The 27,589-nt window shown below is 63.8% G+C and overlaps 10 protein-coding genes across 10 annotated transcripts; 5 read left to right on the forward strand and 5 right to left on the reverse strand.

The window, feature by feature from the left end:
- Window positions 1-37: 37 nt before the first annotated feature.
- MNEG_2856 (hypothetical protein) lies at window positions 38-1,218 on the reverse strand (the record flags this gene model as incomplete). The annotated part of the gene is made up of 4 exons (XM_014048657.1): window positions 38-41; window positions 193-648; window positions 897-1,005; window positions 1,206-1,218. 4 exons carry the CDS (start codon window positions 1,216-1,218, stop codon window positions 38-40), a joined length of 582 nt encoding a protein of 193 aa, XP_013904111.1.
- Window positions 1,219-2,169: 951 nt separating this feature from the next.
- On the forward strand, window positions 2,170-2,568 carry MNEG_2857 (hypothetical protein; the record flags this gene model as incomplete). Its single annotated transcript, XM_014048658.1, has 1 exon — window positions 2,170-2,568. The coding sequence occupies one exon, from the start codon at window positions 2,170-2,172 to the stop codon at window positions 2,566-2,568; it is 399 nt and encodes a 132-aa protein (XP_013904112.1).
- A 1,433-nt stretch (window positions 2,569-4,001) lies between these two features.
- On the forward strand, window positions 4,002-5,829 carry MNEG_2858 (hypothetical protein; the record flags this gene model as incomplete). Its single annotated transcript, XM_014048659.1, has 2 exons — window positions 4,002-4,159; window positions 4,350-5,829. 2 exons carry the CDS (start codon window positions 4,002-4,004, stop codon window positions 5,827-5,829), a joined length of 1,638 nt encoding a protein of 545 aa, XP_013904113.1.
- Window positions 5,830-6,512: 683 nt separating this feature from the next.
- MNEG_2859 (CSL-type zinc finger protein-containing protein, putative) lies at window positions 6,513-6,961 on the reverse strand (the record flags this gene model as incomplete). The annotated part of the gene is made up of 2 exons (XM_014048660.1): window positions 6,513-6,676; window positions 6,799-6,961. The coding sequence occupies 2 exons, from the start codon at window positions 6,959-6,961 to the stop codon at window positions 6,513-6,515; spliced, it is 327 nt and encodes a 108-aa protein (XP_013904114.1).
- Window positions 6,962-9,242: 2,281 nt separating this feature from the next.
- MNEG_2860 (hypothetical protein) lies at window positions 9,243-10,249 on the forward strand (the record flags this gene model as incomplete). The annotated part of the gene is made up of 3 exons (XM_014048661.1): window positions 9,243-9,392; window positions 9,504-9,692; window positions 9,875-10,249. 3 exons carry the CDS (start codon window positions 9,243-9,245, stop codon window positions 10,247-10,249), a joined length of 714 nt encoding a protein of 237 aa, XP_013904115.1.
- Window positions 10,250-11,103: 854 nt separating this feature from the next.
- Window positions 11,104-12,514, reverse strand: MNEG_2861 (hypothetical protein; the record flags this gene model as incomplete). The annotated part of the gene is made up of 2 exons (XM_014048662.1): window positions 11,104-12,174; window positions 12,479-12,514. 2 exons carry the CDS (start codon window positions 12,512-12,514, stop codon window positions 11,104-11,106), a joined length of 1,107 nt encoding a protein of 368 aa, XP_013904116.1.
- A 1,097-nt stretch (window positions 12,515-13,611) lies between these two features.
- MNEG_2862 (nucleoside transporter, putative) lies at window positions 13,612-16,397 on the reverse strand (the record flags this gene model as incomplete). Its single annotated transcript, XM_014048663.1, has 8 exons — window positions 13,612-13,756; window positions 13,998-14,210; window positions 14,428-14,494; window positions 14,721-14,874; window positions 15,013-15,378; window positions 15,645-15,800; window positions 15,996-16,151; window positions 16,365-16,397. 8 exons carry the CDS (start codon window positions 16,395-16,397, stop codon window positions 13,612-13,614), a joined length of 1,290 nt encoding a protein of 429 aa, XP_013904117.1.
- An 845-nt stretch (window positions 16,398-17,242) lies between these two features.
- MNEG_2863 (hypothetical protein) lies at window positions 17,243-19,197 on the forward strand (the record flags this gene model as incomplete). Its single annotated transcript, XM_014048664.1, has 6 exons — window positions 17,243-17,310; window positions 17,475-17,565; window positions 17,789-17,963; window positions 18,237-18,370; window positions 18,533-18,771; window positions 19,005-19,197. The coding sequence occupies 6 exons, from the start codon at window positions 17,243-17,245 to the stop codon at window positions 19,195-19,197; spliced, it is 900 nt and encodes a 299-aa protein (XP_013904118.1).
- Window positions 19,198-20,451: 1,254 nt separating this feature from the next.
- Window positions 20,452-22,170, reverse strand: MNEG_2864 (60S ribosomal protein L18-3; the record flags this gene model as incomplete). The annotated part of the gene is made up of 5 exons (XM_014048665.1): window positions 20,452-20,673; window positions 20,981-21,100; window positions 21,505-21,633; window positions 21,759-21,848; window positions 22,168-22,170. The coding sequence occupies 5 exons, from the start codon at window positions 22,168-22,170 to the stop codon at window positions 20,452-20,454; spliced, it is 564 nt and encodes a 187-aa protein (XP_013904119.1).
- A 1,624-nt stretch (window positions 22,171-23,794) lies between these two features.
- On the forward strand, window positions 23,795-26,414 carry MNEG_2865 (hypothetical protein; the record flags this gene model as incomplete). The annotated part of the gene is made up of 6 exons (XM_014048666.1): window positions 23,795-24,502; window positions 24,654-24,770; window positions 24,984-25,101; window positions 25,318-25,394; window positions 25,601-25,675; window positions 25,848-26,414. 6 exons carry the CDS (start codon window positions 23,795-23,797, stop codon window positions 26,412-26,414), a joined length of 1,662 nt encoding a protein of 553 aa, XP_013904120.1.
- Between the last annotated feature and the right edge of the window lie 1,175 nt (window positions 26,415-27,589).

The following is a 27,589-nucleotide window of genomic DNA, read 5'->3' on the forward strand; positions in this document are numbered from 1 at the left end:
CTCCAACCCCCCCCCCCAAAACACAGGGAGGCCGCGCCTACCTGCATGTTAAAGTCGTCCAGCCGCCACTGCACCACATCCATCAGCGTGTCCAGCAGCGCGCGCCTGTGGCTCCCCGCGGCCCCAATTTTGGCCAGCGCCCATGCGGCATTGGCAAGCTCCTGCGGCTGCCAGTCCCCCGGCGCCAGCGACAGCGAGTCCAGCGATTGGCTCAGCAGCTGGTCGACAAACTCGCGCTGCGGCCGCGTGCGCACGCGCAGCCGCGCCCAGCCGACGAGCGCCGACGCGCAGTCGATCGGCTGGAAGGCGCGGAGGCACGTCGCGCCGCGGCGGCACAGCACGCCCAGCACGTCGTCGTCGTGGTGGTCGAGCACGCCGTACGACCAGCACGCCAGCGACACCGCCCAGGGGTCGAGCTCCTCGCCCTGCCGCAGAATGAGGTCTCCCAGCAGCGCCAGCGCCGGCGACACGTAGTCGTCGCGCGCCGCCTGCTGCGCCTCGCGCGTCGCGAGGCGGGCGGCGCGCAGGCGCCGCACGTACTGGCGGTGGAGGCAGGCGAGGCGGTGCAGCGCCTGGGACGTGTCGCGCGGGCGGAAGGCGCCGGACTCGGAGCGGAGCAGGTCCAGCAGCAGCGGCAGCGTGGTCGCGCTGCGCGGGCGCCGGGGGCGGGGTTGGGGGGATACAGGCGGGAGTGAGTGCTAGGCCAGTGGTGCTTGGCTGCCTGCAGATGCTCTCTCTACCTGCACGTCCAAGCGGGAAAAACATTCGCCCTGCGCTGCTCAGCGGAAAGGCTGGGGCTGCAGCTGAGGCCGCAGGCGCTCTTGCAGTGCGAGTGCCCGGCCACCAGGGGCAGGTCCGAGGGCAGGTGCCCTGCTGCTGTCACGAGGGCCGCTCACCCCTTGATCCTCTGCCCTAACCCGGGGACGTGCGCCAGGTCAGCCACGCCGCCCTCCATCACCGCAGAGGGGCCCCCAGGGGCGGCAAAGAGCGAGTGAATGTGGACGTCTGCGGGCAGGCATGTGGCGCGGCGGTGAGGGGCGGGGGGCGTAGCTTCTTGCGCAGGGCCGAGGCGCTCTCGTTTGTGGCGTTGATGTGTGCTGCAGGTACGTGTGCAGGTTGCGCCAGTGACAGCCAGGGCTTCATTGGCACCCCCACCAGCCGGCCCAGGCGTGCGTTGAACCTTGAATGGGGGACCCCCCACACACCTCCTAGGTGCATGCCCCTGCCCGACGTCGAGGGCGCCTCCAAGTCCTGCTCGACCGCCGCGCACGAAACATGCGGCCGCCATGGCGCCGGATAAATGCTGCAAGGTGGGATGGACGTCCTGCGCGGGACATGCGAACGATGACGTTAGCCCTGGTGGCCGGGGCGGCGGCAGCGGCGGCAGACCGTTCGCGCACACTTTGCCGAGGGAGCTCACCTTGGCCTACACCTCGAGCTGAGGCGGCGTTGGATCGCTTCCAAAGCTTCGGGACAGCGTGGCCCCGCCCTATGCGTCTGAGCAGGTCGCTGCAGCATCGCTGTGCACGTTCTCCAGCCTGTGAACCGCCATCATGCGCCGCCACAGCACAACCATGAAGTATTACAGGTACCAGTAATACGATGATATGCTGTCCGGGCCAATGCACGGCCCCAACAGCACGCAGCAAGAGGCTGCCCTATTTGCAGAGCGATACCCCACTCGCCCACGCAGTATACCGAATGAGCAGGCAGCAAATCACCATGCGCTACAATGCAGCTGCTTTGGGGCTCACGTCGGTCGCGGGGCGTCCCTCAGTCCATAAATGCGCCGCGGTCGACTCAGCTGAGCTGTCCTGTATACAGGGCAATTCAATCTATAAGCTTTGCGGCCTAAATAGCGCGGTCGAGCGCGCTGCCAGGTCGCTGACCGCGTCCAATGTGATCACCGGGTGCACCGAAGGTCTAGAAACGGTGCTGCCTATGCACTATGTAAATAATCAATGGTAACGATAGCCATGCGTTTGCCACTCAGCTGGATGAATGAAGGAACGCTCAAAGGGGGCTCGCTTCTCACCAGCCACCTTCACCGTTCTCGCTGCAAGCCCACCCTGCGCCTCCTTAGTCGCTCATTGATTACCCAATGCAAATATTATTTTGCAAGCTATCACTTTCCTCAGCGAAATTCAGCTCGTCCGGAGCCACGCATTGATGGCTCTGCTCGCCTCTCACGCCAGCCAGGCTCGCCTGGTGGCGCGCTCCCACCGCGTTCAGGCGTCACAATCGCCGCTGTGTGCTTCCCGGATCAGCAGGCGGGGTCTCGCCTGTCGCGCACAGCAGGAGACCGAGGCAGGCGCTTCTGCCGACACCACACAGCAGGCGGCGCCTGCGAAGCAGCAGGAGCAGCAGCAGCAGCAACAGCAGCAGCAGCAGCAGCCGGCAGCTGCGCCAGCGCCGACTGCACCGCTGCTCGCCAAGGGCCAGGGCACCGCTGTTTGGACGGGCGCCATATCCATCATTTTTGGGGTGGCGTACCTGGCCCTGGTGTTCTTCCTCGACAGCCGCGGCGGCGAGATGCTGCCGCCGCCGCCGGAGGCGTTCCTTCCCTAAACAGCGCGTGGCAGAAAGAGCACCACGGAAGGGCCGGCGCGCTGCTGCACGGTCGCATGGGGGCTGTGGCAACGGCGGCAGCGGTGCGAGGGAGTTGACGTGGCTCAAGAGCACACGTGCTTATTGTAGCAACGGGTCTAGCGACCGCATTGAAGCCTGATGCCATTCCTTCTCTACAATTTTGACGAGTTGTTGCTTGTGCGGTGTTGTATTGACACACTTTCGTTGCAACGATGAGGTTTTCAGCGGCAGGGACAGGACTGGACGACGATTTGAGCCCCAACCAACTTGTAACGGCCGCAACGTTTGTTTTAATCTACCATCCAATGCATTGTTGTGAAGACGACTGTCCAGAGTTGTGCGGGCGAGATGGGGTTGCAGCGCATCAGATGGGTTATAGAATGGATTACCAGACGGTACCGTACTTGTCCATTGCAGCGTCCACACATGCAGCCATACACACCCAAACCAATGTGAGTATCTGGAATGAAAGTATAGCTCAACTAGCTTGGAGTCGTAGTCGGCCGTCATTGTAACACAGGGGGCGTGAAGTGGCAAGTGTGTGGCAAGCAGCTGCTCAAAACGAATGGGATATTCCTGCCCGTACCCATTCTGAAATCTTCATTGTCGGCGCATTGGCCTGCACTTGCGCAGCCGTGGGCCTGCATGCGGTGACGCGTACTGTAGGGGGGGGGTGCGGAAATCCTGGAGCCGGCGCATCAGTGCAGGTGTTGCACGCTCGCTACACGGCGCCTTGTCACGCAAAACTCCCTGCAAATCCATTTGCATTGCTCATTGCCCATCACTGCGCTCAACTCAACAAGCGGACCGGTGGCACAGGAAGGGGACAGCTCTGCCTTGACGCAACGTGTAGTATCAGTAGAAACGTTCAGCAGACTCCATCCTTGAATAGAGAGGGACGCATAGACGCTGGATGGCCGCTTGCCCACACTGCACAGACAATGAGCGCACCTTCAGGGCCATGGGCGGCGTCGAGGCATCAGAGGTGGGGATGGAAGACGATTCGCTGAGGCTAGGACGTTTCTACGCGCTACACACCGCGTGTCTCACCCTCGAGTGCCTTTGCAGGTCTTTGAGCGACAGCTGGGCGCTTCTCCATACCTTCAACTTGGATGACTCGCCGGAGCGGTCTGGACTGCAGGTAGGGACTTGCGTGAGCGGGATGGCTGCCGCGGCTGTGCGCGCTCGCATGTCACTTTGTGTCCCAGCGCGCCCAGACGTTGCGTCAACAGCACACTCTATGCTGCACTGCGCCCCAGGCGCCTGCAGGCACCGTGCCTCAGCAGGCTGGTGCGCTTGACCATCAGCAGTCGTTGCCGTTTGGCGTCGGGCAGCCCGATGTGGACGGGGCCGGCAGCGGTGTTGCTGCGCTGTCGCCAAGGGCGGCCGTCAGGCAATCCAGCGACGATGCTATGCTTGCGAATGGCGGGCCGCTGCAGCCCCCGGAGCGGGCCGGCGGCGACGGCGGCAGCGGCGGGCACCAGCGGCGCAACTCATTCGCACCCGCGCTGCCCTGCGTGCTGGAGCGGGATTCGGGGGAAACTGGCGCGGCGGGCGCGGATGATGGCAGGTGGGTGGACCTTTCATGCCTGATGGCATCAGGCAGGGTGTACGATCGTCTTTGTAATCCCTGAAAAGAACGAGTATTGTGCTCAGGGCCAAGGTGACAAGTGCGGGACAACCCTGGCAGCCTGCATGGTGACCGTGCCTGGTGGTTTGACCGCGCACCACTGCCCTCCCCTGTTTCCCGGGCTCCGCAGGCCCGCCGCGCCGCCCGGCGACGACAGCGACGAGTTCACGCCCGCCCCCGCCAAGCGCGCCGGCGCCCGCCGCGGCGCACCCGCCCCCGGCGGCCGCGCGCGGGACGCGCTGCTCGCGCTCGACCCCAAGCGCGTCAAGCGCATCATCGCCAACCGCCTCAGCGCCGCGCGCTCCAAGGAGCGGCGCGTCAAGTACACCGCAGAGCTGGAGGACCAAGTCCGCGCCCTGGAGGACTCACTGGAGCGCCTCACCCGCGACGCCGAGGCGGCGCGCGCGCGCGCGGCCGCCGCGGCCCGCGCGCAGGCCGACGCAGACGGGCGCGCGCTCGGGCTGCAGCAGGTGGTGGCGCACGTGAGCGCGGCCAACCAGGCGCTGGCGGCGGAGCTGCTGGAGCTGCAGCGCACGCTGGGCCTGCCGGAGCAGCTGCCGGCGGCGGCGACGGCGGCGGCGGCGGCGGCGGCGGGGGTCGCAGCGCCGGGCGCGGCCACATCTGCGGCGGCAGGAGTGCTGGCCGCGGGCCAGCTCCAGTCGGCGGCCATAAAACATGAGCAGCAACAGCAGCAGCAGCAGCAGCAGCAGCAGCAGCAGCAGCAGCAGCAGGTGGATGTCGACATGCTGGGGCCCCACCAAGCGCCGCAGCTGCTGATGCAGGCCCAACCGCAACCGATGTGGGGCGTGTCAGCGCCGTCGGCGGCGGCCGAGCAGTATGCACACCTGCTGAAGCAGCACGCCCCAGCACCTTTGGGGACGGCCTGCCAGGCGCCGCAGCCGCCAGTCGCGCTTCCAGAACCGCTGGCCGACCGCGGCGGCGGCGGCGGCGGTGGCGGTGGCGGTGTCTTTGCTGGCGTCGGAGCCTCGGTGGACGACAGTGCGGCGACGACGCCCTCGGGGTCATGCAGGTCTGCGCGCGTATCAGACAGCTCCCCGCTGCCCACACGCCTGCAGCCGCTGCTCATGCAGCAACAGCAGCAGCATCACCACCACCAGCAGCAGCAGCAGCAGCAGCAGCATGCGCATCACCAGCGCACCCCCAGCCACCCGCTGCTCCTGTCGCAGCCGCTCGCGCTCAACCTGGCACTGGGGGGCCCCTTCGGCAGGGCGCGCGGCGACGACGCCGGCGCCGGCGCCGGCTCGTACTACCACCAGCGCTCCGCCAGTGCAGGCGGCGCGTTCCAGCACGAGGCGGACGGGCCCCTGCTGTTCGGCGACCCCCTAGCGGCGCAGGCGCCCTTGGCCGCGTACAGCCTGCAGCACCCGGCCGCGGGGGCCGCGGGCGTGTACGCGCCCGCGCCGCTGGCGCCGGCGGCGAGCGCGCCCATGGGGGGCCCACGGCTGGTTGGCACGTACATGGTCACCACCCTGGGGCCGCCCGGCATGATGGCGCTGGGCGACATCGGCGGCGGCGGGGCCGCGCCGGGCGCTGGCCACCCCCAAGTGGCGATGCCACCGCCCCTGGCCCCCTTCCCTGGTACTGGCTAGTCGCACAAACAGCGTTTGCAGGGCTGTTGTGATTCGCAGCGCTGCCCCCGTGCCGTGGACCAGCCCCGCTGTGACCCCTGCCGTACTGCCAAATGCTGCATGTGCCCGCTGGCCCTGCCTTGGTCTCCGCCTGTCTGGCGGGTGCAGTGATGACAGTTGCATGGTTGCTCAAGTGTTGCACTGCAAACCAGGGGTTTCACCCGGCTATGAAGGGGAGGGGCACTTCGAGCATGCAAAAAGCGAAAAGGCGTTGCCAATCTCCAAGCACTCGGCAAACGTGTGCATCCCCATGCACATTTCCACACCTCCCACAATCCCACAATCAGATCGTGATGGTCAGAGAACAGCTGCACCGGTCCCATTCTTTCACCCTTTTTTGCACAGACGATTTTGGAAGGGCAGCTATGCCTCTGGGGCGTCCCATACGGCGGGATGTCAGACCAGAGCATGCGCACCCGGGAATTCGGTTGAACTCACGCGAAATACCCTTTTGACCTTGACTGCCAACCCCAAGTACGCATGCCCCCCAAAACCATGGAAAACACGTGGCACGCAAGACCGTGTGTAACAAGCAGTCCTTGTAGCAGAGAACAAACCTTTGCACCCTCAGGATATGCGTGTCTCAGCATCTCCTCTCACGCCGCAGATGCTCACACACCCTCACCCCCGCGGCGCGCACTCCACTAGTCCACGCCTGGCGGTTGTCTGTGCAGCCTGACCAAGATGTGGTTGGAGCAGCTGCTGCAGGGCACCACCACCGCCTCCAATTCACACAGCTCGTCGTCATCAGGATTGAGGGCGTACACGTCGCCGCAGCGGCACACATAGGTGTACACCTTGCCGCCGCCTGCGTATGACGCGGGGCACAGCGGCATGGGCACCGTCTAGCCGTGGCCGAGCCAGAGCAAGCGCCAGCACCGAGCGCGTGCTGGATTTGACTGCGGGTTGACGCTCGACCGTGTGGCTCACCCTGAGGCTCCTCTTCCGCATGCATCTCGTCCAAATCGATCTCGTCTTGCAGCGTGACCACTGATCGCAGCTCCCGCTGGGTGAGGATGCGGTCGTAGCGCGCGCGCCGCTGCGGGTCGCGCAGCGTCTTGGATGGGGCAACACAGAGCAGGAGAGGGTGCATGGTTTTGGGCCAGGTGAACATGCCACGTGCGCGGATCCTACATGTTGCAGAAAGGTTGACAAATAGGACTTTGGTGTGCACACAGCCACAATGGCAATTGCATCGAGATAGGATTGCTATGCATGGCATACCAGGATCGTGAAATGTATGAAGGCTGCGATGGGGGGGGGGTACCCCACTCGCTTTGAGCACTGAGCTGCTTGCCACCCAGTTGCCACTACACGACCCCAGTGAGACGGTCACGGCCGACTACGACTCCAAGGTAGATGAGGCACGCTTGGATAACTTTACTACTGGATTGCCCCACCTGCCAGGCAATGTTTAGCGCATGAAAGGCGTCTCCTGTTGAATTTGCGCTGCCGCCGCCTGCGCTGCTGCTCACCCCGCCTGTCACGTTGGCACAGTCGCCGACACTGATGCTGCTGCTAAAATTATTCGCATGACAAAGCCGCTTGTCAGGGTGCAATCGGAGGGCTGTTTGATGATACGCTGCCTTGATTGCGTCGACGGTGGCGTCTCGTGAGACGCCGAGAACGTCGTAATACGTGCCAGACATTTCTGGTCAGTGATTGAGTGAGCTCTGCATCATACACTTACCGTACAGATCACACTAGCTACCGGTCACGCTCATCCCCGAGACCTGGAGCGGCAGTGGGCTCGTTGGCAGGATGAGAGCCTTGACACCAAAAAGTCCGTGTGACCTAACATCTGCACGACACTGCTGCTGCAACAAGCACTTGCTCCCTCCCCCCTCTTGATCCAATGCGTTGACCCGGGTGAGTGCAACGCATTACAGCAGCTGATGAGGGTCGTCCTATGTGAAGGGACAGTATGCACTAGACGCACCACACGCAGGTACGACACAGGACAATCACGCCGTGGGCGGGGCACCAGCATCGGCGGTTGGCCGCGGTGGGAACAGGGCAGCAAGGCCCCTGGGACCCGTGTGCAGGTAATTTGCCACCACCCCCATGATGGAGAAGACCACAGCGCTGGCAACATGCTGCATGCCCGACGTGCTCTTGAGGTTGGCGAGGCCGACGACGCACACCAACACTGCAACCCAGGCCAGGGGCACGTTCTGCGTACAAGAGGCGGCGCATGCGTTGAGTGTGTAGAGGCGGGCTCCGCCCCAGTGGTTTGTGACGTTCAGGTGTGCGGAGAGTGCGTGCTGCTGCAGCAGCATGCGCCACGTCGGTGCAGCTGCAGTGCACAGCAGCAGCAGCCAACGGCACCAGCACCGACATCGCTGTTGGCACCCAATGACAGCAGCCCATCACAGCTGCACGTTGCCTTTGCAGTGCTCTGCGCGCGGCTGCCATACCCCTTTCACATTCTGCTTGCAGGCGGATGGAAACACCAACCCTCACCTTGAGCATGAATCCCGCCAGACCAACTGCCATGGATATCACCAGATATATGTCGAGGTCGTCATCGGTCACCAACCGTGGTGGCCTTTCTGCCTCGTCCGGCCGCCGGGGATCACCCCCCACCGTCACAAACTGCAGAGCGCGTTGCGCAACAGAGCGCAGGTGCGGCAGCAGCGTTGCGCACAGCTTGAGCGAATGTTCGTTTGTGTGCCGGTTGCACAAAAGTTTCAGTGGCAGCTGCGGAACCCAGACCGCAGTGTTGCAGGAGCAAGCGGCAAACATGTGATCACACACCAACTGCCGGAACCCCCGCCCCTGAATACCGCTGTGCAATGCACCCGCTGCTTGCCTTGCCGCTCATGTGCGCCTCCTTGGTGCGCTTGTGCTCTTGCTGTGTTGTCCGTTCCGCACCCGTCCCGCGTCTTGCTGGCAGCTCTTGGCTTTGCTACCACTGGTATTGCTTAAATGCTCACAACGTCTTTAACCCTGCCAGGACAGCACAGGGAACAGGTGAAGTGTGGTTCAGTTGCCTCTTGTCTGCATAGACTGATCTGAATCAGATGTGTGTTGCGTGTTAGAAACAGAAATGAATGTCTCTGCAAGGCAACATCAATATGGAGGAGAGTCATTCCTATAGTTCAGCCAGATCGTCACTTACCCATCGCGGCAGGTGTCATGGCAATGAGTGCTGATGAGATGGCTTACTGTGACGATCAATTTCGAACACGAACACATCGTATTTGATAGGCTGATGGCAGTGAGGCATCCCAATCTCGCCGCAGTTCTATATCAGCCTTGCGTGACACCTGAGACGTGCTGTGCAGCAGCGATAACCATCACTGTCCTCCCCATCACTCATCATGCAAGCGGCAAATGGGCTGCAGCGGGCACCCCGCAGCGCCAGCAGCGCAATGCAGATGTTGCCACGCGCGCTGGAAGTATGCGGCCGGCGCGCCCTGAGCTGGCAGCGGCGGCAGCCGCGGCTGCAACTGCACCCACTGGCGTACACTGGCACCTATACAGACGGCTTCACGCCCTTGGACGATCCACCAAACCAGCGGGTGCGCAGCTGGGACCAGACTTGACCTGCCCCATCAAGAGGCGACAGGAGGTAGCAGTGATTTCCACATGCGGCTTTGACCATCCTTCTCTACGACAACTTCCACTCACAGGATCTCCTGGAGCGCGCCTTTGAGTTCTGCGGGGCCGCCTGCGGCAGCGCCGCCAGCGTTGCCGTCGCCCGCGCGGCGGACGTGCTGCAGGCCCTGGTGCCGCCCTCGACGCCCCGCAGCAAGGTGGAGACAGCCGTGAAGGGCGCGCTGGCGCTGCTTGTGCTGGCGCTGGTCAAGGGCGTGCTATCTGTGAGTGCATTTTGTGGCTTTGGGCTGCACGCTTGGTTTGGTGGCCGTGGTCCCCAGCAACAGCGGCAGCCCTGAGAAGAGGATACAGACCAGCTTCACCTAGCGCCAGCAGACATTCCGCTCGTGCTGCCTTGCTGACAATGCGTGCTGACCTTGCACCTCTGCGGTCCCTCTGTGTGCAGGTCGTGCTGGTGCTGGGCGTGGTGGTGCTGATGCTGTACGTCGCGACGCAGCTGTTTGGCTGGGATGTGTCTCTGGACCGCAACAGGCAGCCCGTCGGCCAGTGGTCCACAGGCAGCGGCGTCTGGCAGCAGCAGCAGCACCACCACCACCACCAACAGCAGCAGCAGGCGCCGCCGCAGCAGCAACCGCAGCAGCAACAGCATGGACCACAGCACCAGCAGCAGCAGCAGCAGCATGGGGGGGCGCAGGGTCACCCGCAGCAGCCTCGCTACGGCACGGGACCTTCAGGCCAGGGCTGGCAGCAGCCATGGCACAGCGCCTCTACGCAGGGCCATGGCCCGTTGCAGGACGACGTTATTGACGTGTGGCGCTAAGGGCGGGCCTGCCGCAGCACGACTTCCTCACGCCTGTACCAGCAGAATGCGTTTTATTCTACATTATGGAGAGACCGGCAAGTAACTTTTTTTTCAGACACACTCATGCCTGCATTGGAGCATGTAGCAAAGTTGCCTTTGCCAATCAATCTTTTTGTTACATGATGCATACCTTAGGTGAGAGTTTTGTCAAAGCTGATTCCTGCAACACAACCATGAACAGTGCCTGCATACATTCAGTTAAAATACATGGGTGCAGATATGAAGACACGAGGGCAGGGCTTGTATGCCTGGCCAGCAGTGCAATGAAACAGCTTTAAGATGTCGCTGCAATAGTGGGGGGCTGGTGCAAAGCGCTCCAGAACTCTCCAATCCACACAGAGCATTGCGCTGCACACCTGCATGCTGCTGATGCTATATGGTGAATCACTCAGTCAGCCATTGCAACCCTGCCCATAAACTCATCAACGCCTGCGCAAGACCACCAGTGCGTGTCACGAGACGCACCTCAGGCCGAGGTTTGCACCATGCGGCGCCTTTCCGGCCCTATCCTGCACACACCATTAAAGCAAGAACAGCTGTCAACCGCGCATGTGCTCATCGAAGGCTCCAGGAGGCAGTGGCAGCTGCCGAACTGCCTGTGTTGGAGCCAGGCCCCCACCGCCAGGCTGGGGTGCGGGAACGGTCTAACAGGGCCCCTCACCACAGCAGGCAGGACGTGTAAGTGACACAGTCACTCCAGACCTTGGCCCTGTACAGCGTACCGGCTGGCATTCGCTTGCATGCACCAACCGCAGTGCCCAGCGGCTTGTGTAACACACGCACAGCAGCCGGACAGCTGCCGCGGGGCCGCATCACATGCCCAGCAGACCCCCAAGCCCGGGGTAGCCGCTCATGAAGGCCCCTTGCCCCTGCATCCCGGCTGCCGCTGACTGCATTGCCATGGCCGACAGAGCCGCGTTGTATGCAGCCATGTCAGGAAGCGTCTGCAGCGCAGGGTCGTGCAGGCCAGGCCCCAACAGGCCCGCAGCGCCGCCCAGCGCAGCCAGCGTGCCAGAGCCCATGGCGCCATACCCACCCAGGCCGCTGTTGAGGCCGAGAGCATTGCTGCTGAGCCCACCAAAGCCCATGCTGCTGAGCTGCGCAGACAGGCCGTACGGCGCCGATTGCGGCGCCGAGGCTGCGACAGCTGCCGCAGCGGCCGCACTCATGGCCGCGGCCATGGCAGCGTCGTGCGCAGCGGTTGAGGCTGCGGCGATGCGCGCAGATGCGGCTGCGCTCGCTGCCGCGCCCATTGGTGCGCCCGCCGAGCCGCCGCTGCTGGCCCTGCCGAGAAGCTGGTGGTGGCCAAGCTGCTGCTGGTGCCCGAGCTGCTGCTGCGACTGCGCGTGCTGCTGCAGAGACGGGGCAGCGGCTGGCGCGCGGCCAGCAACAGAATGCTCGCCGGCCCCACAGGGGGCGGGCGTGCCGGCCTCGAGCCACCAGAGCATCTTGGCAATGATGGAGGGCGCACTCTCGCCCCGCTCCTTGCGACGCCGGAAGGCCTCCTGCTGCGGGGCCGACAGCGCCGGCAGCAGCGCGCCCACCACATGATCGATGGCGATGCATCGCACGGGAATGGCGCGCAGGCTCATCTGGCAAGCTGGGCATGCCGGCGTCGCCATCAGGTGGTCGCAGAGGCACTGCCCGCAGAACAGGTGGCCGCAGCTGAGCACAAGCGACCCCGCGACAGGCTCGCGGCAAAGGCCGCAGCGCAGGTGCGGCGTGAGGTCGTCGACACACACGCGGGGGCTCGACGGCGAGGAGCGGCCGCTGGGGGCGGCGGCGGCGGCGGCAAACTCCTTCGAATTGTCGCGTGTTGTCGAGGTGTCCCGCGTCGTGTCGCTGCATTCCGAGGCGCCGCATGACCCCTTGGTGCCATACGGCTGCGGTTATTAAGGGGGGAAGCAAGATAGGAGGTGGTGGAATGAGACTTGGTCACGACGCTGTACACAACAGCCAGCTGCAGGTGCAGAGCAGCGGGGCGGAGGGGAGTGATGCACTAGGGAACTGCCTTCACGCGAAGGCACGGTTCAAAAATCACAGGTACCATCAGAAATCGGTGCCAGTGGGTCACAGGGGGCTGACAATGCGCGATCTCTGGTCGCGCGCCAAAGCCGGGCTCTTCGCCCACCCCATGACAGAGCTGGCTGGCGAGCTCACACATGCAACCCAGCGGCTTTGTCTTACCTCAGTGTTGTCTTTCAGGCACATCCCGGGCTGCATGGCGATCTTTGGGGCGGGACCGCGGGAGATGAAGCCCTGACACGGCGACGCTGTCGGTGAAATCCGTTTTGGATACCCTGCAGGGCGTCACGCTAAGCCGGCAAGGCGCGTGCGAGCGTTCGCGAGGTCGGTGTGGGATATCGGGCGGGACTCTGCAATCGTCAGTTAGGTCACAATGTCACAATTGGTATAGGAAAGGGCAGCGCGTTTGCATATTCTGTTCCGGGCGATCACCGGCCTAAACGGCAAAATCAATGTGAAATCGCGCGCCAAAAACCGGGTGACTCCAACCTCCGAAGTACCATCAATGCTATGGATTATTCATGTCACATTAAGCCGCCTCCACCATTGATCATGGCGCCGCCTGCATCCTTGAGGTCGGTGGGGCCCGCGCGCATCGCTGCCTCCCAGGGTGACGCGTGCCCAACATGGTCAAGAATAAGGTTGGTCGTGTCAGTCGGCCCAGCTTGCGTAGGTTATGTGTAAGGTTATGACATTGATGCAGAGTGCAGGTGTTTGCACCGCAGCGGATTGCCAAAGCGCGCAGGCCAGCTGCGAACACTGTTGGCATGCTCCTTCGTCTTATTTGCCCTCCCATTGGCTCCTCTGTTATTTGTTGTGCAGGCCTCCACCCTTCTTGTCACGTTGTCAGCTGGCTGAAGATGAATCTGAGCACCCTCCCTCAAGCCTCTTGGCTCAAACTGCACAATACGATGGAAGACCTTTTTTGCGTAGCACCTGATGAAGACAAGTGCGAACCTGCAGGCCAGCTCTGAATGGCATGAACCTACATGTATGTATACTCCCACTTGGAAAAAAACTGCATGTCGCCGTCCGGTGATCACACCTCACGTACGTCCACACACAAACACACCGCTTTGCTGTCTCACCGCCTGTCCCCGATGCAAGCACAATCGTCCTGGCCTGGCCTGGTTTGCTTCCTTGCATGCCTTGGTACGTGTTACAATCCACATATTGTACAAACAAATGCATTTGTTTGAATGCCTCATCATTTCCAAAAAGGCCTTTGCGAGCCCTGGCCTGCCGTTTGAATAGCAAAACACACACTCGCAGTCACCGCGCCTCTGTTCATCCATTCACAGTACCCAGCACCACCCTAGCAGCGCGCCCAGCAGCAGCCCCAGCACGAGGCTGAACACCATCAGATTTTCCAGCATGTCAGCGGCAGCTACATTGGGGGCGGCGTCGTGCGCGCTCGTCATCACCAGCGCAGTGAGGTACCTTGGGGGTTGAGGGGTTTTGGGGGATGGAGCAGGGAGCAGGGTGAAGATCCTCACCCGACTGTATCCGAGCAAGGTCGCGATACAGTTGCATGCAGAAGTTGAGCTGCACAAAGCTTACGGGACGCATGCACCAGCCAAGTAAGGCTTGACGCAGCACGTTGAAGGCATGATTGTTGCGCCAAGCACGCACGCTCCGAGGTCTGCCTCGAAGCCGCCTGCCGCGCCGCCAGCGCACCCACCCGTTGCTTACGCCCAGCGTGACAGTGAGCGCCCCAATCACCGCCGCCGGCGCGCCAAGGCGCATGGCGAGCAGGAAAAGCGGCAGGAACAGGGCCCGTGCGGTCGACCAGCCCAGCAGTGTGCGGTGGCCCCGCTGTGTCAACTTGGGCAGAGGTGCATTCTTGCCCGCGAGGTCTGAGAAGTTGAACAGGGTCATGAGAATGAGAGGGTACCTGTGTGTGGATACATCAACAGGAATGCGCGCGTTATGTGTTTGTGTGTATGATGGTCACAAAGCCTGTGACCGCACAGTCGCAAGCATGCTGCTCAGTGAGGACCTATTCGTGGGAGTATGATGCTGCGCTGTGATGCCCGCCTGCACTGCTTTCCCCCAAACCATGAGGGTTCCAACACCTAGCGCAAGGCCCAGCACCCAAGGCCACAGCCCACCAGTCGCCCAGGGTGGCGTTGTGGGAGTCTTCAGCCAAGACACCAGGAAAGATGGCGATTGTCACCACTGGCGTCGCGCAGGGGCGGGGTCCAGGGCCGCATTGGGGTGGGAGGATCATTGGTGCGCAGCAGAGCAGCGATGCAGTGGGCGGTTGGGCTGCGCGTGGTGGAGCAGCATCGACAGCGTGATGAAGCAGGGGGGCAATCAAGCTCTGCCAAGAGCACGGAGAGCAGGCGACCGCAATGTTTTTCAGGCGACACTGCGGACCAACTGCCACCTCAGGCATTCTCACCATAAATCAGCGCAATGGCCAGGGCAAGCCGCCAGACAGACATCAAGCACTCGCGCCATCCCGGCGCAGCGGCGCTGCGCTTGCCGTGGCCCTGCTGATGTTCGGTCGCTGATTCATGTGCGCCGGCCTCGTGGTTTTCGTGAATCAAAGGCTCCTGCAGGAAAACAAGAGAGTTGCGCAGGTTCAAGGCAGTGAGAGTGCAAGTGAAGCCACCCAAGCACCAGCGTTCAAGATCAGTGCTGTTCCACTCCACGCCCAAGCAAGTGGTTGTAAATCCAAAGCGACCGCGCACCTCATCCGACAAAGGTGGCGCGCCTCCAACACCCCTGCCGCCTTGCGCGCCATCGCTCAGCGAGCTCACGCGACGTGCGAACCCTCCGCTGCCCCCATCCAGGCTGCCTCGCCGGGGGGTGCTGTGGCCGCTGCCGCCGCCCGCCGCCGCTGATGTGCGCCGCCGCCGCCAGTGCGCGACTACGCCAAGCCTCGGCAGGACAGCCGAATACACGCCAAAGCAGGCCAGGCTAAGCGCGGCGCTGAGGCCGAAGTACAGTGCGATGCTCTTCCGCAGCCCCTCTCGCGTGGCAGGCAGGGAGGCCTTGGTGGCGATGCGCAGCAGGCTGATGAGCGCGCCAGAGGAGGCCGTCCCGCCCACCACAGCCTGTGCGTTCCAAGAGGGACGGCAGCAGTGTGAGGGCGTGCCTGGCGCTCCATTGGACGTCAAGGCGAAGGGGCTCAGCCACAAGTCTGTGGGCCCAGGGCGCCACTTCATCCGGGCTCAGTCAGCAACCCAGGGGCAATCAGCTGCACGCAGGCAGTGCTGGCGCCAGCCGCTGTATGCCAGCGATGCAGGCTGGTGGGCGCCGTTGACGGAAGGCTGGCTTGCGAGCTGCGGCCGCGTGCGCCACTTCGGCAGACCCCTCTCACGTGCGTGTACTCGCTGGGCAGGGCCGCGGCGTCGCCAAAGATGGCGCCCTGTGACACGCCGTCCAGCACGCCCACGAGCAGCACCGTCAGCAGCAGCAGGCTGTAGGCGCCCGGCGGGCCGTCGGTGCTGGCGTCCGTCACGAACACGATGTCGATCTGTCGGGGGCATGCAAGGGTGCGATGCAGGCGCCAAGGGCTGCTGGGCCGAGCTGACAGCTGGGTTGCCGGCTCCGTCGCAGCTGCCCTCATCAGAGAGCCTCGCTCGACTCATTCACAGACCCTGCAGCTCGCGAAGCACGCAAAGCACGCAGGGCGCTGAGCGTGAATGGCGCAGGGCCGGATGAGGCGCACCATCGGGACTGCAAGCATCAATGTGAAGAAGCCCCCGAAGCCTGTGAGGATGCGCGCCCTGTGGCTGAGCAGCTTGGGGAAGCGGATGAACACGCCGATGAGCAGCAGGCAGGTAGGCAGGTAGCACACCGTGAAGGTGCGGTCCACGTGACGCCCCTGTGGCGGCCGCCCGCGGCGCGTGGCAGCACTGCTTGTAAAGTGGTTGTGGTGGGGGCGCATGGCGGCGCGTGCGCATCTCCCAGCAAAACCAGTTGCGCGAACGGCACAGGCGAAGCAGCAGACTTGGCAGACTGGCCAACAGGGTGCTCTGCTTTCTTTTGTTGACAGCAATGCCAGCCGTTTGGGGTGGCTTCAACAGAGGCGCCCCACCGGGTACACTGCTGCCCAGTAATCGGCAGCCATGATCAGGGCGTTCCACGGGGCGAGGACGCCGGCGCCCAGCAAGAAATAGCATCCATAGGCGAGCGCTGTATCTTGGTGCTGCGCTTGGATTGTGGAGCATGCGACATCTCGTGTTGCAGGCAAGGCCGTCGGCTGTCGTATGCGTGACCTTCACACGCACGTTCAAACGAGGCGCTTTGCTGTTTGAAGCAACCAACCGAACAACAGCACGCACAGCCACTATGCATGTGTTACACACAAAATCTGCACTAACTTGCGTCTGTGCCAAACACAGCATGGCGCGCAGCAGGTGTAAAAGTAGCAGCTCCATGAGCCAGAGAGCGCATCCAAGGCACAGGGTCACTGCAACGCTGGCGCAAGCCGCTTGGGCAGGCCGCAGCCCCGGGCTGCAGGCACCCTGAAAACACCACAGCTTGCACGCACAGCTCGCCTTGGGAATGGGTGCGGTGAGCCACGGTTCCACCCCATGTGCATGGTCATGGTGGTCCATCACTGGCCGAGTACCGCGAAGCTGGCGCCACGCAGCAGGCGTGTCACCAGAGCTGCGCAGTCATCGGCTGCTCCGCTGACCAATGGGGAGTTTTGTGCGTCACAAGAGTATGAGTCTCAGATCAACCGTTTGGCTTTTTGAGCAGTTCGTGTCAAGTACATTTCCTGTATAAATAACCCTCCAACCAATCCGAAGGTGTTGGCATATGATATTACGCGCATGCACTCGCAGCTGAAGCAGGTCACTTGACCCAGGTAGCTTGCTTACCCACTTGAGACCTGTTGTGGAAGGCCATTCGATCCAATTGTCTGCCACGGGGCCCACCCTGGGCTGCCGCACCGGCTGATCAGCCTCGATGAGGTCGCTTCCGGGGATCGGAGCGCTGGCCTACCTGCAGGATGGCGTAACCTTTTTCCCTAAATGGTGAGTGTATCGAGCCTGCGCACGACGCATCATACGCGGTGTAGCTAGCAAGCTGCTCATGGCCATCAGCGCGCAGCAGCGCGGCATGCGTTCCGATGCGGGGTGGCACGAGCGCGCAGCCGCAGCGGCAGCTCTTGAGCTTCCGTCGCACGTGTGCACTGCAGGTGGGAAGACCTGGAGAATAACCCCACGCTGCAGGCCTACACCAACTATGGCCTCGCGCTCGCATACGGATCGATTGCGCTCATCGCCCTGGTGATTAGACGCCGACCGCAAGCGCGGAACGCATGCTCGCACAGAGCCTACTGGCAGCGTGGTCTTATTCTTTTCACAGCCGGTCTCGTGCCGCTCTGCTGGCAGCTGCGGACCGACCAGGTGGCCAGCCGAGGAGTGCCAACCCCCTTCCCTCGCAGCCGTTCCCGAACCGCCGTCAGCCGTTGGAACCCCGGGTGCGCGCCCCATTCCCCCCCACCCTCAGGTCCAGCTGATCCGCATCCAGCTGCGCGTCCCCGAGTACGGCTGGACCACCCAGAAGGTGTTCCACCTGCTCAACGCGCTCGTCAGCTCGCTGCGCTGCGCCAGCTTCCTGTTCCGCGCCCAGATGGACGCGCTGCACCCGGACGTGCTGCGGCTGGTGCTGTACGACCTGCCGGGTGCGCGGCCGGGCGCACAGTGCATCATCGTTTTATGGGCGTGGGGCATGGCGGTTCGAGGGCCGTCGCATTGCGCTGAACCCCATGCGCCCACGTGGCCGGCAGTGGCACAGCGGTGGCGCTCGGCCGCCCGGAAGGCAGCTGCGGCGGACGCGCAGGCTGGCCCTGCACATGAAGGCGCCGCGTGCTGGTGCCGCCCGCCACGCTGTCGCTGGTTGCGCACGTGTGCGCCGCTGATTCGCTCCAACTTCGACTCTGGTCCCCCCCTCCTAGGCCTGCTGTTCTTCACCACTTACACGCTGCTTGTCCTCTTTTGGGCGGAGATCTACCACCAGGCGCGCAGCATGCCCACGGGGTCGCTGCGTCCCATATTCGTCGCCTTCAACGGCGTTGTGTACGGCGTCCAGGTGGGTGGGAAGCTGCGGGGCGCGGGCGAGTGCACGCGGCTTGGGCGCGGGCCGCGGCCCGTTTGGTCCAGACTACGCCCGTGCGCCGTCCTGCCTGCGCCCGCGCCAGCGGCCGGTGCCCCTCAACCCTGCGTCCCTGCCTGCCCTGCGCGGCCAACCCAGGGCGCCCTGTGGGCGTACGAGAGCATGGCGGTCAGCGCGTCGCAGGACCGGGTTTCGCGCGTGCTGAGCGCCGCCTTCCTGGCGGCGGTGTCGCTGGCGGCGGCGGTGGGCTTCCTGCTGTATGGCGGCCGCCTGTTCCTGATGCTGCAGCGGTTCCCCATTGAGAGCCGGGGCCGCAAGAAGAAGCTGCGGGAGGTCGGCATGGTCACCACCATCTGCGCCGCGTGCTTCACGCTCAGGTGGGGGGCGTGGAGGGGGTTATATGGGGCTGGATCGGTGGAGGGCTGAGATCAAGGCGGTTAGGGAGGGCGCAGCGCCGGCGCACGACTCCAGCCCTGCTTGTCTGTGAAGCCTGGGCGCACGGGGACGCAGCTCGCTGCGCCCCTGCGCCCCTCTTCTTCACGCCACCCGCAGAACACGCCCGCGCGTGCCGCCTGCGCGCCGCCCACCGTCGACCCTGTCCTGCCCCCAGGGCGGTGCTGGTGGCGCTCAGCGCCATCGACGACCGCGACCTTGACCTCGACGTGGCGACCCACCCGCTGCTCAACCTCCTGTACTACGGCCTGGCGGAGATCATCCCCTCCGCCTGGGTCCTGTACATCCTGCGGAAGTTGCCGCCCAAGCGCACAGCGCAGGGGTACCAGACGATACCGTCGAACGCGTGAGAGGGCGCGCACGCGCCCGTGTGACATGACTCGGCGGCAGTTTTCCGGGGCCTGGCGAGCAGCAGATGCTTCGAGGCTTGGCAGGCACACCTGCTGAAGGGCAGGGACGGCACCACGCGCACGTGCTGATAAAGCCGCGCGCAAGCTCATTCATATTGTCCCCCTTTCCCCGCATGCCCTCAGTGCATCGTCGCTGCTTGCGCCTCAATTTCTGCATTGAACTCTCATCCTCTGTAATGCGGCTTTGCATGCGGCGTGGTCAGCGCCTGCTCTCTTGTAATTGTTGTGCGGGCGCCGTTGGTGGGTGAGAGAGGCAAGTGGTGGACTGAGCCGGTATGCCACCCCACAAGATAATCACACAAGGCATGCAAGGCCGTGGAGCCAATCTGCGTGTCCTTGCATTCGGCTGCCTAAACAATGGAGTGCCTGCGCAATGAAGTGCCTCCCTGCTGCTCACTACAGCCATATCCTTCAATCCAGCCACAATCCTCAATTTTGTGGGTAGGGGGAAATTCTCATGTGCAACACAGAAACTCTTGAGACTTTTGCCAGACGGCTGGCACACCTCAAGCTTGTGCGCCCGCAGAGGCAGTTGCTGGTGAGAGCACCAACATGATGATTTCATTGTCTTTGGCTGAGGAGTGTCACAGGGAACACACGTAACTGGTCTTGGTGGGGGCGTGATGGCAGCAACTGAATTGTGGGCGCGCTTGCATTCAGCCACTGCAACGCCGCGGGGACAAATCTAGCTTCACCAGTCAAATGTCAGTGGGATGCGGATTTCATGCGACGCCTCCATCCCGGCCCTGACTGCAAGGTTGACTGCCCAAGATGATGCCCGGCTTGGCAACCGCATGAGCATGATGTGCACTCACAGATGCCCAAACCAGGCAACCTTCACAGGCCTGTCACTTGGGGCAGGCATGCCAGCTGTGGCTCAAAAGCTGGTCAACCCCCAAAGACTAGTTTTGAGGCAGGCCGCAGCACCTCTGATAGGCGACGCTTGACCACCCACCACATACTTCAGCATGATCCTCAAGCCCACGAGATATACTGTCAACTTCTGCGAGCACAGCCCAGGGGTGCTGTCTTCTGGATGTTGCAGCAGCCGCTTCCCTGGCCAGCAAACCCCAGCAGCGTTTGCACCATGTGATCATGCGGGCCTAGAAGCGTTACACCGGGGGGCACCCTGATAGTGCCTCAACAAGCTGGAGCAGCGCGCCCAGCACCGCCTCGTCCGCCGCCGCTGCCCGATCAGGCCTTGTAGCCGCGGCTGTTCCTGCGACCACGCGCCTTCTCGAACTTGCGACCCTTGGAGCGCACGTAGGGCTTGGTGCTGGAGTGCGGCACGCCGGGGGCGGGGCCGAAGTGCTTGACGGCCTCGCGGTTGTTCTTGGGGCCGCGCAGCAGGACGCAGTCCTTGCCGGTCGGGCGCTCCAGGGCGAGCTGGTCGAAGGTCAGGCACTCGCCGCCGGCCTAGGGATGGGGCGGGGCCCAGTGGTGGGGGGCGGCTCAGCATGTGGTGCACGGCGGCCACGGAAGGACTGTTGAAGAGCTGCTGGCGCTGCTTGCGCTGGTCTCGCAGCCCCTTGGAAGATCACGATGACTCAGGGTCCGCCGCAACGGTCTGCCTGGGTGCAAGCACCTGCCGAGCTGCCCTGCAGCAACACACCAGTGCCGTTGCCCTGCCTGGCGCCTGCAGGAACCGACATCAACCCCCGCGCTGCCGGCAGCGGCAGCGAGCGCCGCCAAGACTGCAGCTGGCACCCCTCTCCGCGCGCACCTTGACGATGCGCGCGCGCGCGGTCTCGGTGAAGCGCAGCGCCGTCACCCGCAGCTTGGGCACCTCGTGCAGGCGCACGTCGTCCGTCACGGTGCCGACCAGCACCGCCACCTTGTCCTCCTGTGGGCAAAAACACGCCAGGCGGGACGCGAGTGGCCGCAGCGGGGGTTGAGCCGCGCCGCGGCGGGGCCGCTGCATGCGTTGCGGCGTGCGGGCTGCCGCCCGTAGCCTGCTGCGCTGGCTCGGCCAAAAATCTGCAGCAGCGGCCACTCCTGCTGCACTGCACCCGAAGTGCTGCACTGCACCCAACCTGCTGCCCGCGCAGAAGCTGGATCCCACCAGTCCTCCCTAACCAGCCGAGCGAGCTGCCAGCTCCACCTGCTGCAGCGTGCCGGCCAACGAACGCCCCGCCGCAGGGCGCACCACAGCCTGCCTTGTCGCCGAGGCCGCTACGCTCGCAGCTGCGCTTCCCATTGTGCTGCCGCAGGTCAAGGGCCACCGGCAACAACCCGGCCACCACGCACCTTGCCGGCCATGAACTTGGCGAGCTTGGAGAGGGACAGCGGCGGCCTGTTGATCTTGCTCATGAACAGCCGCTTGAGCACCACCGCGTTGAAGTTGCTCTCTGTCCGCCTCTCCAGGAAGCGGTACAGCTGCAGAGTGGAGGGCAGGCACGATGCAAGGAGTGTCGCCGGTCTTGGCCTCACCAGGCGCACGCGCTGCACCACCATGAGCGGGAGCCTGCCTCGCTGACACGCCCTTCCTAGGGAACACGCACCTTCACCAGCAGCTTCAGGTACACATTGTCGCTCTTAGGAGCGGTGCGGTGCTTCTTGGTGTTGCGGCCACCGGCCACCAGGTCGATACCCTGCAGCATGCAGCAAGACGGCCGCCGCAGAGGTGCGCACGAGCGTCAGGGGCGAAGCGCGGCGCACTCGCTGCATCTACACCCACCCACGACCAAAGTGCTGACACTTTTGTCGTGATGCAGTGCATGGCCCGGGCCAAGTAGGCCTGCTGCTGCACCATGGCGCGGGTTGCCCGAAGTGCTGCTCTCCTCTGCTCGTCCAGGGAGCACAGAGCCAGAGTCCTCGCAACTATTTGCATCGCTAGCCGTCCTTGTCCTCTCATGCTGGCGGCAGCCTCGTGTGATCCACTGCCGGCTGCTTATGACAAGGCGCGCTCACCATGGTTATCAAGCTGCTGCTGCTCTTCCTGAGGCCACAGCTGCCAAAAGAGGGAGGGCACGTCGGCGTCGTGACCCTCAAGGGCAAAGCCGGTTCTGGCTGCCGAACTCCCGTGTTGATTGCGACATCGTCCCGGGCGCTGCTCTCGTCCTTCGCGGTTTCCTCGATTAGAAGTTGTGTTTTCAGAGCACCTAAGGGCCTGACTCGACATTGGAGAGCCACACTAGAGGAACTGTGCTGCTGGTGCTTGCAGCGGTGTTGAATGCATGCAACGTACGGTACCACCAGGGTTGCGTACATTACCCTGTCATAACTGAATCAGATGGAGAATTATACCGTGCTTCCTCTGGTTTCTGCACCGTTACTGTCCCTTATGGCTCTGCTTGCCATTTGTTGATTGCAAGTCAATGCGTTTTTGACTGCTGGCCGTGAAGCCGGCTGAAACAGGTGCGAGGCGCACGCCGCTTCGTAAGTATAGGGCTGCCCGCACCGCACATGATCATCGCTTGATGATAGCAATTAGACTCTACCTTCTGGCATGCCGTGACCTGCAGTGTGTGGCAACTGCACATGTGCGCACGCTGGGTCACTGGGGGGCCCTTTGGTAGGGGCCACAGACGCACGTGTCGTCACTGATGCCGCCGGCGCCCAGAGCAACGCGGCCGAGGTGGCAGTGGGGTCGGCGCTGCTGCTGTCTGCGGCGGCGGTGGCGCTGCTGCGGGGCCACGGGATGCTGTGTGACCACCTGGCTGAGCTGAGCTACACCAGCAGGCTCCTTCGCTTCCTCGCACGCCGCGCCCCTTGGGCAGCGGCGGCCGCCACGTCAGGCACTCAGCAGCAGCTGCAGGCCGCGACTATGCCGCCTGACGAGCTGGGGAGCAGCGCGCTGCGCCTGCTGCACCAGCTTGCGTCGAGCGTAGGGGCATCTGAAGCGCTCGCGACCCCACAGCAGCGCGCCCTTGTGCCAAGCAACCCTGATGGCAGCAATGGCGTGAGGGCCCGGCGCGAGCGTCCCGGCGCTGCTGGAGACTCTGAAGCCCACGCTTGCGCCCGGAAACCGGCAGCGCGACACGCTGGTTGCACAAGCGCTGCAGGCGCAGCTTCCGGCGTGGCTGCTGCAGCCGGGAAAACTTGCGTCTACTGTACCCGATCTTCAGTGTGCACCGAACAACAGCCGGTAGCTGCTTTGAAAGGCAGCACTTTGACGCTCTGCCTATCAATTATGCACCACACACTCTGATAAGCTATATCCACCAAGTCATGCATGTGCAACTGGTGTTACATCAGCTGTGAGCTAGTCACCAGGCTGGTTGTCGGCTTGACTGGTTGATTACTAGCTGTGTCCCCGAGGCGGACGTGGCTTCCCCGAGGTCCGCGTTCTTCTATAATATAAAGCTGTGACATATTCAATGACACGCGTTCGTTTTGTCACTGAGCACCTTATAGCGGCAAAGATCATTGGATCTTGATCTCGCGGATGCGAGCATATGTGAACTGGGCGCCACGGGTCACACAAGTTCTGTATCGTAGTGTTCGACGGCGAAACCAGCTGCCGCCCAAGCGCACGCCAATCCGGCGACGTCAACAAATGCAGCATGAGGATGCGAGCACATGCGATACCGGCAGCATGACCGCCGCCGCCCTGTTGGCCGCGTTGCCATCGCTCGGAGTCACACGCAACAGCTCTTGCGACGTGCTGCCCAGCCTGTCCGAGCTGCTGCGCATGCTGCAGGAGGCTAACGGCATCGCATTGGCGTTTGCTCAGCAGCGGCCGGACGTTCAAAATGTAACGAAGCTCGCGCGGCGCATCCAGCAAAACGCGAGGTACGTTGAGGCGCAGATCGCTGCCCAAGCAACCTCCTGTGCCGCTGCAGCAGCAACAGCAGCAACACCAGCGGCTGCTGCTGCAGCAGCGCCGGCAGCAGCAGCAGCCGGCGCGGCAGCGGGCGCCAGCGCTGATGCATCCGTCGCCGGCAGCGATGTCCAGGCATCGCAGCAGGCGGGCAATCCTGCAGCCGCGGGGTCTGGGGGGGCCGCAGCTGGGCCGGCGGACGGGCGCGGCCCAGTGGCGGCGCCCTTGGCGGCAGAGAGGGTGCAGGGCATCATTAATAACATCCGCGGGCTGGCGTCAGAGCTCCAGGCCCTCCACGAGGCGCCAGGGGTAGTCGCTGTGGTCAAGAAGTTCAGGGGCGCCGCGGCCGGCGGCGGCGGCGGTGGCGGTAGCAAGGCGGGCGGCGCCGGCGGCGGCGGCGCAGGGGGAGGGCCGGCGGCGGGGGTGGAGGTGGACGTCGTCGCACACGGCGGCCAGTCGTGGATCGAGGTCAAGGGCGGACAGGTCGGCATGGGCCACGGCGCGGATGAGCGATGCCACTTATTCTGCACACCCACGGCCTGGGCTGGCTCGGCACAGGTCCGTCCTTGCTGCGGCACGTGCTGCCTCCCGGCTGCACGGCCGCAACAGCCGTCCCCCACACGCTCCCGTGCAGGCGTTTGGCCTGGGCTCGAGCCGGTGGCTGGGCCAGCAGGGGCTCAAGGGGCAGGTGCAGGCCATGCTCGCCGCCGCCCGCGCCCCCGGCGCCGCCGTGCGCTACCGGCCCCCACAGGTCAGCCTTCAAGATGGGAGCCAGCCGGCCCCTGGCCCGCGTTCGCCACCGCGTGCGCCTCGCTCGTTGTGGGCGCGGAATCCTGGTCGCCCCTGCAATTGCGCGCCGCGGCGCATGCCGTGGCGCAGGCGTCGCACACGCCGATCCGCTTGCCTGCTCCGCGCATCCCACCCATTCGCCCCACCGCGTGGCCCGCGCAAACCATCAATACAGGTGGTCGTGTTCTGCCCCTTGGGGGCCGACCCTGAGGTTGTGGCCGAGCTTGAGGCTATGGGCGCCACAGCCGCGGTCGGGATAGGCGAGCGCCCGCGCGGCCCCGCGCGCGCCGGCAGTCCCTCCTCATGGGGGCGACGGCAGTTGTTGGCTCGCGCTCGCTTGTCGCGTTGAGATGCCTAGGCTGCATGGCCGCAGGCACTGCCGCATCAACCAGTTTGGACGCGCTCAGAGCTTTGTATTGCCAGCGCAGCTGCCTGGCGTTCTGACTCTTGACAGGAGACGCGACAAACCCGCTGCGCCGACGTTTGCCGCCCTTGTCTCCGCGCCGCAGGCTCGCTGGCCGGCCTGCCAGAGCCGCACCCGCCCCCCACCTGCACCAACCTGGATACGACGACGCTGTGCGCCCTGGTGCGGCGCACGCTCCCGCGGCGGCCCGCCGCGCCCACACGCCATCGCGTGCCCCGACTCATGCCCCCTTTGCTGGAGATCGCTAGTACCTCCGTGTTTGCCTGGACATCGCGTGTTTGCCAATGCCACAGCCGCCAGCGAGGCGTCTGGCAGCCGCGCCACGCTCATGTACAATCGGCCCTCGCGGCGCGCGGCGCGCCGCCCAGGTGTCGGAGGCGTCCCACCGGCCACCGACTGACGAGGCCCTCGTCCGCTGGGCCAGCCGCACGTCACACTGGCGGGTGGGTGATGCACACGCCCCCCCCCCCTGGCCACCCACGTCACCTCATGGACATCTTCTTTTAGCGCGTGCATTGGGCATTTCGAGCGGCCCGACCCACCTCGTGCTCGTTCAGTGACAACTTGCATCCCCAGACCCCAGGTGCTCCCGCGCGCCGCCCCGCCCCGCCGCAGGACTGCCTGGTGGCCGAGGCGGCCAGCCCGCTGCTGCCCGAGCTGCGGCCGCACGTGTGGGCCCCTGGCAAGCGCCTAGTTGCCGCGGCCACAGCCGTGGCCCAGTTTGAGAAGCTGCTGGCGGACTTTGCTGGCCCCACTGAGAAGAAGCGGTGGCAAGAGGAGCTGCTGCCGCAGCTCGCAGTTTACGTTGTCGCCGCGCAGGATGATGTGGGGGATGGAGGGTTGGAGGGCAGCAAGGATCGAATTGAAAGTGTCGGTTCAAGAGATGGGCGTGAAGGAGGCGGCGCAGACAGCTCCGCGGCGAGCGCCGCCGGCAACACCAGCAGCGGCAGTGGCGGCAGCAGCCGCGGCGGCGGCGCCGGCTGCGCGCTGCGTGTGTTTGCCATGCCCCCGGCGGTCGCGCGGCTGCGGCTGGGGCGGCAGCAGGCCGACGTGTTTGGCCTCGGCGCGGCGCTCGAGGCGCTGACGCTCACGGCCAACTCCAACGCCGTGCGCTTCCTGGACGACAACGCAGTCGCGCTCGAGACGTTTGTGCACCGGCCGGTGTGGCTGACAGGGCTGTGAAGGCGGCCGCTGGCCGTGAAGCGCCATTTCCTTTAGCGCCGTGGGCGGGGCTGTCAGCCATGGCGCGCGGTGGCACACGGCGACCGTGCTGCAGCAGCGCAGCAGGGACAAATGGCGACAGGGCCCTCTTGTGCATTGATGATGGTCCGAACAGGTGAGAGACAGTCGGGAGGGGGGATGCGATGCCCCCAAAGGCAATTCGGCCTGTCTCTGTTGGCATGCCCATTGCATTGCGCAGCTTGAGGCACGTGATCCTTGGGCATTGTTTTGTCTTCAAGAGGCAGCACTGTCATGCTTCGAGCACCTGATGATGACCACCCCAACAGGCACCCCGGCGGCGTCGGCACTGCTAAGCACTGCGAAGTGCACCTGCAGGAGGCAGCACTGCGCGCTTGGATGGGCCCTATTTGTGCAACATCCTATGTAACCAGCAGCACATATTCCTTCTACCTTGCTGCACATTTGCAGCAAGATGTGGGCGCAGTGCGAGGGGCAGCTGCAAAATGCAGGGGATCCAGCAGAATGGAACGCACCTGGCATGCGGCTCTCAGCAGACAGGCAGGAGGCACAGCCATACAAACCCTTAAGCGACGTTTAAATACCATCTTCACTATGTGAATTTATAAGTCATCGGAGCCTGGCCTATTCTAGCCCTCATATCATACTGTGAGGTACGGTACTCGCTCGGGAGAGGTTCGTTCTGTCTCCACTCGGAACCTGTGTCGCCTCAGCGCCTTGCAACCTGAGATTACAGCACGCATAAGACGCACATAAACTACTCTTACGGTCGCACAGTCTCATTTCAGTCTCCTCCTCCACCCTAGAGTGCGGCAGCTCCAGGTGGGTGTGCCTTACCTGCATGCGCCATACAGTACAAGCACAACACAGCTTTCATCTGCAACCTGCGTGCGTCGCTGTGTGACGCTGTACGCATCAGCAGGCGCTCGCGCTCAACAAGTGCCATGGGCCTGAGAGACCTCGCGGTGGGTGGGATGACAGCTGCAGTGCCTCTCAGCAACTGTGCTGTGCCGCTGGGCATGCGCGGTACATTCTGCTTGTATGTGTTGTACATTCTGCTTCTGTTGTAGAAAAAATAACACAAGACATGAACACAAGTCATAGGGGCGTGCTGGCCAGTGGTTGGAAACATGCGACTGCCACACAGCGGCCTCCTT

This window comes from Monoraphidium neglectum (assembly GCF_000611645.1).
Source record: "Monoraphidium neglectum strain SAG 48.87 unplaced genomic scaffold scaffold00339, whole genome shotgun sequence".
In the NCBI taxonomy this organism is placed as follows: Eukaryota; Viridiplantae; Chlorophyta; class Chlorophyceae; order Sphaeropleales; family Selenastraceae; genus Monoraphidium; species Monoraphidium neglectum.